General features: G+C 42.9%; 1 protein-coding gene across 1 annotated transcript in view; it reads right to left on the bottom strand.

Moving 5' to 3' along the window:
* Positions 1 to 8,392, bottom strand: part of gfra3 (GDNF family receptor alpha 3) — a 30,629-nt gene extending 22,237 nt beyond the window's left edge. The window contains exon 1 of the mRNA XM_078289320.1: positions 8,228 to 8,392. Within this exon, the coding sequence (XP_078145446.1) occupies positions 8,228 to 8,267 (40 nt within the window). The 5' untranslated portion in view covers positions 8,268 to 8,392. The remainder of the gene's footprint in view (positions 1 to 8,227) is intronic.
* Positions 8,393 to 12,785: the final 4,393 nt, after the last annotated feature.

Consider the following 12,785-nt stretch of genomic DNA (forward strand, 5'->3'; position numbering starts at 1 on the left):
TCATCATTCAGAGGCACTTCTTGCTGTCAAATTCCACTAAAAGCCTGATGTTGCATCACCGTGCGTCAATGTGTCATTCTGGCTTCTACACAGAGCGCTTTTATTTTGAAAGAGGAGCAGGGGGGAAAAGCCTCTGAAACAGCATTTAGACGCCATGGGACACTAAAACTATCCATTGAAACCTAGGATAATACTAACACTAACACTAATACTAATAGTATACTGCTAATAGCAATAATATCATATTCATGCCTTCTTTCAATCAGTTCAGGTTAAGGGTTCTTCCCATAGACAACCAGTGTAGTATTGAACAAGTCTACAATAAATATGTAATCAATCAAGCTGCGTCATATCCATCATATCAGAGGTGAACCACACTGACTGGACCAGATCTCATATATCTGTCTAACTCAGATTGCCAGGTAGTCATACTTGTGCCTGCATCCACTCAAAACCTCTTTGGCTGCTTTTTAAAGGAGGCTGGGCTGTCCACCCTTCCTTCAGTGTTAAATTAGTTTTTCAGCAGAGCGAAGACAGACAGCGAGAGGCAGGAATCCAATGCTTGTGGACAGTTCAGCACATTTGTGAGACTGTTGGTCCCTTAGTTCTAAATCTTATGTCCTGCTGTTAAACTTTATATTAACCATATAAGACTAGTTTCACAGACTCATCTTGATTGGAGATAACAAACTTCTGATTCACAAAGCTCTCCAGTGAGAGGTGTGTTTTGGTCTACGTTTGAGTCTAGGCCAATGTCTTCATCCTTGAGTATGATACCACACCCTGCTATGGCTTTTATTCATTACAACATGCCTTATTGTGTAGACAATGATAAAATTAAAGGCAAACAAAGCAACAGCAAACATGTGGTTACCCACAAATGATCCAGTTGCCCTCTGGGTCAATCAGTAACAATTATGTCATCTTGTTTTGACCTGTAATTGTAGTGCCCACTTTGGGCCAGTCAGTGTCATTTTGAAAATACTGGAATGCAGAGATGAAATGCATCATTTCCCCAAGTTTCATCAAAATCCGATCAAAGAACCTATCATAGGTAGCACCGGACCTTAGCACATCCTCTATTAAACATGCTTCATGTAGCATTTTAACTTCAATAAATCATGACCACATTAATCTTGAGACATTAGTGTAATGACCAACAAGACCATCACTGAGAAAATGTTAGCCTCTATCAGCCTCTACACTGCTTTTCCAATTTGTCGGGGAGGGGGGACAAGCAACATTCTGTTTGCAACACGGTTTATGGGAAATGTGGTGTTAATTTTGAGAACCACAAAATGCTACACGTAGCACCTAAGCCTTGATACAGGTTGGATATTTGATCATGTGCAGCACTGGCTGATACTCCTTTTTCCAATAACAAGCAGTGTAACATATTACTATTTCAATTTCAGTAATAATATTAGTTGCTGATCAAAAATTTTTTACTTTTATCACCCCTTCTGAATATCAGATTGAAGTTGATTTACCTTAACATTACACCCCCAGACCATCACTTGATTCGTTTTCCTCATACGTCATCTTCCTCTTTCATTTGACACAGGCAGGCTCTGAGCTAGCCAGGATGAAAAAAGTGGACTTCCTCTGGGTGGAAGTAATTCCCACTACTTTGATGAGAAATGGAAGTAATGTGTTTTACGTTTCTGGATTGTTTGGAACAAATAGAAGAACTGGGTAGTTAGCATGAGCAGCGATAGCCACCATGGCTGAACAGACAAAGAGAAGAGCGCCACCTACAGAAACTCAAACTGCATCAACAGAAAATCCAAGGAGGAAGACATCACAGTACTGAATACACTGTTTGATTGACAGGTGATCTCTGGGAAGTGCAGTGCAGAAACACCACAGCAATGAGCGCTGAGCACCAAAGATGGAGACTAAATAGAAACAGGATCTCAAGGATTACCACTTGGATGCCATGTCAGTGTCAGATGGGTCAACATTTGGTACTGAGATGATGAAGTTAACAGGAAGTTAGTTCAATTATTCATTAGGCCTTCTTACTGTCACATTCCATTAATGGCGTGGCGTTGCAGTCAGCATTGCGTCAATGTGTTGTTGTAGCTGCAGCTTTTATTTTGAAAGAGGAGCCGGAGGGAAAAACAGCAAGATGAAGAAGTAGAGGCTTTGGTATATTTTCACTATGTGCAATGTAAACAAAAGCTGAGCTGAAACAAACTGCAATACAGCCAAAATCTACAGCCAGACACTTTGTCACTTTGAAAAACGTATAGGCCTTTTCTAACTGAACATCACAGCCTATGTGGATCACTGCCATGCCTTTTATGATTTCTTTACAAAATAAAATAAAACAGAAAACAACCAAAATCAACTTTATTTCAACGCGCTATATGAAAGCATGTTCAGCCATCGAGAATTGAATCTCTGTGTTTTTTGAGCTTGGACGCTTCCATCGGCCAACTCCACGCCAACGCAATGCAGCAGTGGAGCAGCTTTCATTGATTTCAAAGGAAGCTTTGCCTCCATGGCTGATGGCTGACGCTGTAGTGGAGTTTGGGGGGGGGGGTTATAATTCAGGAGAGACAGACTGGAATAGACTGAAGACAGACTCAGTGCTTGCAGCTTGTGATTAGTAGACAGCTCACTAATTTAGGACCACTGCATGGACTTTATTCTGCGCTTCCTTGCTCAAAGCTTAAATTAAGAATCAATAATTGGAGTCCGTGTGACCTTCTAACAGAGCCAAAACTTCATCATATTGGTAAAATTAGTTCCACAGCACCAGGGTAGGTCAAGCAATCTAAGAATAACATTTTGTGGGAGCAGTTTGCAGGAAATGAACCCCCCCCACACACACACACACATACTGCATGAGCTGAGCTTTGATTCCCAACTCTTATTACATTAGGATTCCTATAAATGCATGTAACACAGTGCTCTTTCCCTTTCTACACTAACCAGAATAATACGTACAAAAGTCGGTGTGTCTTGTGCAAATTTCTAATCACACTTTGCAGACACTCGGAGACACTAAACCGGTAAATCTTTAAATTCTCATTTCCCTCATTTCCTTGTTTTTGAAAAGCTGAGGTAATAGAGGAAGCATAATTTGTGTTGTTATGATCACACTGGAGAGCAAACTAATGGATAATTTTTGAACGCTTACAAAGGTCTCGGACAGTGATGAATGTCTTCCATTTTTCTGTACATTTTGCAAAGGGACTTGTGTTGTTTCATTGTGCATTAAGGGAGCTGGATTACCCTTCGTTTCCACTGTTTTGGCAAAATGGAAATTCAGTCAGTCTCTGGTTTTCATCCAACATCTCTGATAACGACAAGATGTTGCACAGTTTGGGGACACACTAGAGGATTATGGGGCCAATTTGTACCAGATTTGTTCATCCTGATTCAATGATCTGAGCTGCCACTTTGGATATTTACCACCTGAAATCTGCAGAGTTCTGAACATGGATCACAGAGCACCAACAGCCAATGAGAGGCCAGTTTACAGTGAAGTGAGTGGAGACTGTCAACGGCTAATGAGAGGCCAGTTTACAGGTACGTAAGTGAAGACTGCCAATAGCCATTGAGATCCCAGTTTACAGTGAAGTGAATGGAGACCGCCAACAGCCAATGAGACCCGGGTTTATAGTGAAGTGAGTGGAGATCACCAACAACCAATGAAATCCTTTATGTGTGTAATTCCCTGTCCTGCCAAATCGTGTCGCATGATCAGAGTTACCAAAAAATCTATCAATGTGTTGTTATGTGTGTAATGCAGTGTTTGCCCTATATATTGTATATATCATCATTTGCTCAAATTCACCTCAGCTCTTCAGTCAAGCCGAGTATCTGAGCAGAAATGACACAAGAGGTAGACTTAAGTTGACGATTGCTAGCTATCACGATCTAGACACTAAGACTAAAGTCAAGATGATGAATAATGTTAAAGGATAAGTTGGGTGATTTTGGACCTATATATAATTTGTCTCTTACATACCTGTAATACTTGGACCTGCAGAGAATACTGACTCCAGAGTCAGCTGCTCCTGTTGCCTCTTGCTGCTAACAATCCAAACGGGGTTTGTCAAAATATCTCCAAAAAAGTCATTTGTAGGCTCCACAGGGGAGTTGAGAGTAAACATGACACAATTCCGCCATTTCGCACACTTTCACTAATGAGGAAATCACAGAACAATTTTTCTCTGCCGCAGCACAGACTGCTGTGGGGTGAAAGTGCGTTACTGGCGGAGTGATCTAGTTTTGGACGGTCAGATCAGATTGTAAACAGTAGAGTTTGGTCGCCATATCGTTTTCACAGACTGGCTTTTTTGGAGATATTTTGACAAACCCCGGTTGGACTGGATTGTTAGCAGCAAGAGGCACCAGAGTTTGTCGTTTCAACCGACAGCTGACTCTGGAGCCAATATTCTCTGTGGGTCCAAGTACTAAAGGTTTGTAAGAGACAAATTATATATAGGTCCAGAATCGCCAAACATATTCTTTAATAGCACTGGTTTTGAGGGGATTTTTAAATATTTTCTTCCTGGGGGAGGATGCCACCGGACTGGCTTTCCTACCAGCATCGGTTCGTATTTGAAAAGTCTTCTAGCGAATTCCCAACCTCAACCAAACTAAACGCCTGCCTGGCCAAATGTTCCTCCGCCATGAGGGAGGGCTGTCTGCCTGCCGGGAGAGATCCACCGAGACGAGAGCAGAGGATCGCCGGTCCGGTTGCAGATCCAGAGCCAGTTTCTGACACATCTGTCATCATGATAGCAGATGGGCCTGAGGTCAGGCGACGCTGACCTGGGATCGGCAGCGGAACTGACCGCAGAGAGCGGCCGTACCTTGGGGGACAACTGCATCGTGTCAGAGGCTGAGTTTGGGTAAGGACACACTAACACGCATTCTAGCATGAACACTTGTTCATGCACTTGACGCACGCACGCACACACACACACACACACACACACATACACACAAACACAGCCAAGGAGGCAGAAGCCAACACACCATCTGCTGCTCCTGTGTTTGAGTTCCAAATCCCAGTTATCAACAAAACACACAGAAGACCTCCGAACTACCCCTTTGGATACACCATTCCCTTTGAGAAGAATACATACTCTCTATCTCTCTCTCTCTCTCTCACACACACACACATGCACACACCACACACACCTCCGCATCCAGTTCAGATGGAGGGGGATGGAGGACAGGTAAGTTGCTCATTTCCCGTAAAGTGTGACGGAACAAGGAAGCTGGATTTAATTTACTTCAACCAGTTCATTCACCCCTCCCTCCCTCCCTCTCTCTCTCTCTCTCTCTCTCTCCATATCTTTCTCTATCTTTCTCTCTATCTCATGACCCATACCCTTGCCTCCCATATTCCCAACAACATTTACACTTATCTTCAAAGCTGTTTTATGACACTCGTTTCTCTGGCTTCATTGCCGGCCATGGACGTCATTGTCTCTCACTACATATATGATAAGACATCTCTCTCTCTCTCTCTCTCTCTCTCTCTCTCTTTCTCTCTCTCTCCCTCTCTCTCTCTCTCTGTGTGTGTGTGTGTGTGTCATGCATCCAAACGAAATTCCTGTTGTTCAAACCACACACCCCTGCTGCGCCATGGATGGAATCACTAATAATAGGTGTATGAGGAGGGCGAAATAGACACACAGCTTGCACTTTGCAGCACCTGTCACCTGAGTGTGTGTGTGTGTGTGTGTGTGTGTGTGTTGGCATGCTGTCTGATATGACTGTAAGTCGAGGTGGTGTGTTAGGAGGAGGTAATGTCTTAGGTTAGACCGATATAGTACTTTTATTACAAATGGGATCTGGTCCAGTCTCATTAATATTATTATTATTAGGCTATTATTATTATTATCCGGTGTTTCAACGGAGCGGTTTAGTGTCCCATGATTTAGTGTCTAAATGCAGTTTCAGAGGCTTTCACACCCTGACAAGAATAAAATTCTGTAACAAATGCTGAATATCTGGAATGTTTTGGCATGGAAATGGTCAAATTTAAAGATGTTGAAAAAAATCAGCGGCTTCGATCCAAAAATATCGGTATCGGCCAAATTATCGGCATCGGTATTGGTATCGTCTTCAAAACCCCACTACTGTCTACACAAAATGAGCCCTGTCATGCCACCCCCCACACCCCTTGCAACAACAACACACACACACATACACACACACACACACCTGCCTGTGCACCGATAAGACGTCAACCACCGCCGCTCCAAATGTGTTTGCACACCGGCGTCGGTTGACTGCACTTCCTCATTGAACGACTTGAACAATTTATTCTGACGCGCCGCTGAATCCGAGGGGAATTTAGATTGAGATTGAAAAAAGAAAAATCAGACACGACCTGCAAGCCTGTGGGGAGTGTGTGTGTGTGTGTGTATGTGTGTGTGTCGGGGGAGTCTGGGTAAACCGACAGGCTGATATATGAGACTGTCACTCAACATTATAGTATCACTACAACCTGGACAATCATTAACACGGCTAATAAATCCAGACGTGCAGACCGACTGCACTCACAAACACTACAGCTCCACTTTCCTGTTGGGTCCTATGACACTGCCCTCTCTCATGCCCCTCACTCTGAACAAAAGGGTTCTATACAGCACCGGAAAATGGTTCTTTAGGCTTGTATCAGAGCAGAAGCCTTTATGGTGCTGTAATGAACCCTTTTAGAAAGGTTCTCTATAGCACCAAATGGTTCTGCGGTGCTGTAAAGACGCCTTTAAGAAAAAAAAAAACAAGAAAAAACACAGAAAAACAACAAGGATTCTTCAAGGGTTCATATGACCCATAATAACTCAAAGAAATGCTCTGATTTGTTAAAATAATAATAACTAGAAGGGCACTCAGAGAGCGCAGACCTCCGCCAAGGTTCGTGCTATTATTGCTTGTTCGTGAGTCGGATCCGGATCTGCTCCAAAATGTAATGGGTTCTTCCTTGGCCCATGCTACACCCTTCCACTAAGTTTCATGAAAATCAGGCCAGTAGTTTTTCCATAATCCTGCTAACAGTCAAACAAACACAAACGGCACCGAAAACATAACCTCCTTGGCGGAGGTAATAAAAATATGTTTTTTAAAACTGCTGGTTTGGAGCATTTCATGCGTTCTTAAAGGGTTATTTGGTAGAACCATGCGCATGCTGTAATAGAGAACTAGTCTAAAATCGTTCTTAATGACATCATAAAGGGTTCTGCTGTGGACTGAAGAACCATTTTCTGGTACTATAGGCTATGAGGGCATATGAAATGCTCCACATCCGCAGTACTGAAAGAACTTTTCAAGAATCACACTTGGTTCTTTCTTCTGATATTTTATTTTAGCAAATCAGAGAGCTCTTTCAGTCTCTATGGTTCCATATAGAACCACTAACCTAACCAAAGAACCCGTTGAGGTATTGTTTTACTGGGTGACCCAACCAAACCACTGAAAATGCACTGAATAGAAATATATGTGGAGGTCAGTGAGGAAAACCAATCAGATTTTTATCTTTTCCTCAGCACAAGCTGACTTTTGACCGGTGCGAGGTTTCCACATGGATCAGTCAGCATGCTCCAGTACGGTCCAGTTATCACTTCAAAGTTGAAATCCAGGGGCTCGGAGCTTGGAAGGGCGTAGCCTAGTGGCATTTCGGATGAAAAATACTCTGGGAGATTTATTGGCTTGCTTGAACTAAGAGCATATTGCTGAGTGAGACCACAGCCAAAACTGATTAGGGGGGGGAAACAAGCTGGAGGAATTAAATGGCCGGTGAGAGCCGATGTGAAATATTTTTGACTGCTGAAAAGTTTGCAAAAAAAATAAATAAACTCATTACATCCTTGTGGCTCCAAGACCGTGAAATTCAGCGTACAGGTTCCCAAAATGAGCCGTAAATGTTCCAAAGATGTTTTATAAATAAAACTGAACCTCGGAGTAATAGAAGTAGATGATAACTGACAAGAGGCAGAATGATTTCCCTCTTTACTTTGGGGAAAAAGCCATACAAATTAAGGAATGACTGTTCACTTTTCTGGAGCCTCCATCTCCATAATTCCCCTCTAACTTGTGACTCAAAGCGCCAATCTGTTCCGCTACAGAACCATCTTAACAAAGAATATAATGTGTTGTGTCAAGTGTTGTCACAAAAGATCAAGCCTCAGCGGAGGAACAATTGTTTTTTTCTTTCTTTTATTCTAATAGTCTAACAGTCTCTCAGTCAGCCTACCTGATAAGAAGAGAATGAGCACAATCCCGAGGAAAATCATGTTTGCCGTGTTCGGACACCGGGACGGGGGAGACGGGGATCCGGGACGGGGACTTGGTGCGTCCTCGGCTGGTCCAGCACCGCTGCGCGCCCCGCAGACACCCAGCCTGCCGCTACATTCACCGCGCCGACCTGTCCGTCCTGTGCGCCTTTTGTTCTAGTTGCGGCGCGACGGTAAAGTCCGTCAAGTTTCAAATCCCTAGATGGAAGGAAGAAGAAGCCTCGGGAGGAATCGGGAGGAAAGTGCGCGTCGGAGCGGCTACGGAGCGGCAGACCTGGTGTGTTGGTGTGTGTGTGTGTGTGTGTGTGTGTGTGTGTGTGTGTGTGTGTGTGTGTGTGTGTGTGTCTTTGTGCCAAGGCTCCAGCTCCACACCGCTGCCTGGAGAAATCAAACTACTGGATGGAGGAAATGTCAAGCATCACGGGGCTGCCGCCTGCCTGCCCTTGAACACTCATCAGATCATCACGACGCCCACGACGCGGTGCTCACCCGGTTCCGTTGGCGAAGGGGTCCCGTACATGCTGCGACCATGATGCTGACAGACAGAGGAGGCTGGGCTGGGGTTATTAACCGGTGATATCCCTCCTCCTCCTCCTCGTCCTCATCATCATCACTATCATCATCCTCCTTTTCCCCCATTCACTGTGTTACTGGCTTTGCGCCGACAATACATCCCAACTGATTGGTCCTTACAAAAACAACTATCTTAATAATCCTATAATAAAATGTGGAATGATAGGTTGTTATAGATATCACAGCAAAACTATGAGATTCCCTATAAGAATTGTATACAATAGGAGATTAAAAAATATATAAAGTGTAGCAAGGTTCCTATAAAGTCTCTGCTGAGTACCACAGACACAAATCCCTATAGGAATATTACAGGAATTTTAGCCTATAGGAATACAGAGATCAGAGGTTTCACTCTCCCTGCCTGCAGTATCAATTCTCATTTCTACACTGCATCATAAATACACACAAAACTCAGATTACAAGTAAACCTCTGGGGACAAATGAGGTTCCTTGATTTGAAAAAGTCTTATTTGTTATCATCATTTGTGGCTCCATATTTTCCAAAACAATGCCTCTATTGAAATGGCAGCTAATTCCATATCTTTCTCAGCAACAGTGCTATGCGACATTAGTCTAGCGCCAGTGAAATTATTAGTTCTCTCCTGTAGATATTCAAATAGGCACAATATTGTATTGTCACCTGCACTAAATTAACCATAATAGTACACAGCTTGTGTCTGGATGTGTTCCTTCGTTCTCTTTTGTTGATTTTGGTCCATTAGGAGATAAAAGCTCTATTAACCTATCAACCAGTCTTTTCAAGTTCACAATACATTTTTAGCCCAGAGGCTACGGGTTTCTCCCCTAAGTGACAAGCCCAAGCCAAGCCAGCCAATAGCCAAGAGTAGACTCCCTGATGTGGCTGACAATGAAAACTACCTCGATTGTCAATCATTGGATGTAAAATTCAATACGAGTCAGATACAGTGTGTCACAGAAACAGAACGAATGGCGTTTCACAACTGTCTGATTGCAATGGGCTTCAATTCTCTAAAACCTTTGTACCGAAAGGGCGAACGACATCACTTCATGGTATCTCCTTCTCACTTGCGCAATCTCTCTCTCTCTCTCTCAATTACTCATACGCAATTTTACACCAACCTGGTCTCAGGAAATTTTGTGAAATGAGTACGATGTCTTAAAATGCAAATAAAGTGAGAGAAATCTGTTTCCCCACCAGGAAAGGATTATGTGGAGGAGACACGACTAGAAACAGGCAGTAGCCTAGTTTGACACTGAAAGAGTGTGGTGGATGGACGGATACATTAACCTTCAACTCCCAACGACTGGGATTCAATTCCCAACTCAAGATTTCTACTGGGGATGAAGTTTTCATTTTCAGTTAAAGTTTTCACAATTTCGGTCAACCTTAGCCAAATTGTTTTAGCTGCCTAACCGTAACCAAAGTTTTAGTTGCCTAAACCTAACCCAAAGTTGTTCACTTAATCATCATGTGACGATGTGTCCAATTCATGCTACTGTCACATAATCCTTTCCTGGTGGAGCAATATGATCTTCACGTTATTTGTGTCTGCAACACGAAATCTGCATTTCAGAGATCGCACTCATTTCACAAAATTTTGTGAGACTTGTGTTGCTTGCACCCTATTTTTTTTATTGCCCTCCAGTCTTTTCTCTCCTGGAATTGCATACACTGCCTTTATTTGGTGCAGAGGAGGTGTGGAGGGGAGCGCTGTAGTGGTGGCAGTTCTCATCCAGAGTGCTGTGGTCTGGGCCGTTAGGTGCACCGCTGGACTGGATGATTGTGTAAATGGAAGAGAGAGGGGCTGGAGGAGACTTTTATGGCTGGCCAACCATAAATAATAGTCACACGGCAAGCACACACACACACACCCACACACATGACACACATGCTCATACACGCTGGCGCGTACATGTTTATAACACATACACACACACATGCATCCACAGGCCATGATCAGAGCACCAGCATGTCCGTTTGAAAATTTCTCACACACAGTTCTTGTAATTGGTGATGGGAGCAACCGGGATAGCACACAGTTTATGGGTGAGCATCTGCATAATACTAATGCCTGGGTGTCACAGATTAGTCTCACTGACTACAACAGGAGAAACAAGATAATGGAATTGGCGGTTGGACCAAACTATCTAGTTTTGTTCTGCACAGAATCATAAGCATGAGATCAGACAGCTCTATAGATATCAGAGAGAGAGAGGGAGGGGAGAGAGACAATAGTGGGCAAGATGATTTTTGTTGATGTGTTAACAGCTTTTTTCAGCCTCAGTTACAAATTGCAAACAGTAATCAGTGAGTCCATTTTAATGATGACATACACATCACCCCACACACACACACACTCACACATGCACACACGTGTTACAACCTTGTCCCATCAACCTAATTACATGCCTCTCTGTTCACCCCAGAGGTCATTCAACCTCATGGCCTGTTAGGCAACAAGCTGTTCAGCTAATCAGTGGAGAGCCTCCTCTCTCCGGGGAGAGAGACATATGGGGACCAGAACAGCACTATCACAATAGACGACACACACACTGTGACATCACAATAGAGGCTTTTGCAGTGGCGTCATAAATCTCCTAGCGATCACGTCCGGCTCCATCATGAAGGTCCATTGGAGAATTGGCTGAAAAACAGAGATACCTCAAAAAGATTGTTGCGGTGTGAGTGTAGGTTGATTCAGTGATGTTATAATGAGTCATGTAGTGGTAAATAAAAAGGTGGGTAAACACTGACTTACAGTCGGTGATAATCATGTCAAACAACCACCAATACAAAACATTTTTTTAAAAATTTAATTTAGTGAATTTATTGAATTAATTAAAAGAGATTTTTAGAATTAAAAGACATATCCTCATATAATCATCATCATAATTTTGACACCACTTACTATGATATGTGAATTTAGGTCATTAACATTTATGTCAGCCTAAAAAGGTGGGTAAACTGAATTGAAGGTGGCCTCCACTACACAGTCTGATCAGATCAATTTGTTTCCAAATGTAGGTTACTGTGACACAGTAAACTGTCTTGTCTTTAGCCCTAGTCTCTACTCCAAAACACTCTGAGTTGTATCTTGAGAAGAGTCAGCTCAGTTAACCTGAACAAACTGTTAGCTAGCTAACTAGCCAGCAGGCTCATTTGGCAAAGCAACCAATGTTAACGTTAACCCGCAACTACTAGCCACTGGCTACTACTAGCCATTGGATAAGGTTAATTAATGTGCAAATCAGCTAACAACTAGATAATGATTGCTAGCTGATCACATACTATGGTTAGCTAGCTGAAAAGCTGACATCGATCAGATGTATCAGCCTCCAATACCCGCCAGAGGGTGAGTTGCATCATCTAAAAGGCCAACTATAGACATAGGAAATTCTGACATTATGGACTTTCTTTGTGATGTCATAAAGGGCAACAGGAGGGCAGCCTTAGTATGGAGCAAGCTAAATGGAAGAAGGTAATGGTTGCTATGTGTCCCACAATACTTTCTGTTTTATGTGTAAAACGCAAAGGCTACAACATAGGAACTCCTCATAAATTTTCACCCTAAACTCCTCATAAATTATCACCGTAAAAGCTAACCCCCGCCACCTCACCATAATTCTAACTTCAAAAGAGATGTAATGCTTACACTTAACCTTGAATAAAGACAAAAAAGATCATTTTTAAAAGATGTGATTTTTGACTATGCAGCTCTAGCCTGGCTCTGGCCCCATTAATCACTCATTTTTCTTTTCACACGTATGTGCTCGCTAACCATGTGGCAATCTGACTGACTGTCCAATCCATCATATTTCATTCCTCAGCCTAGGCTGTTACTGACTACCCTTAACAGCAGACTTGCTTTACTACATAGGTACATCTAAACACAAGATACAGCCCAAGAACTGTAAGCCTGAGCTGCGTCCTGAGAGGAAACAACTGCTAGTCCCATGAATCAC

This window comes from Centroberyx gerrardi, chromosome 16, assembly GCF_048128805.1.
Source record: "Centroberyx gerrardi isolate f3 chromosome 16, fCenGer3.hap1.cur.20231027, whole genome shotgun sequence".
NCBI lineage: Eukaryota > Metazoa > Chordata > Actinopteri > Beryciformes > Berycidae > Centroberyx > Centroberyx gerrardi.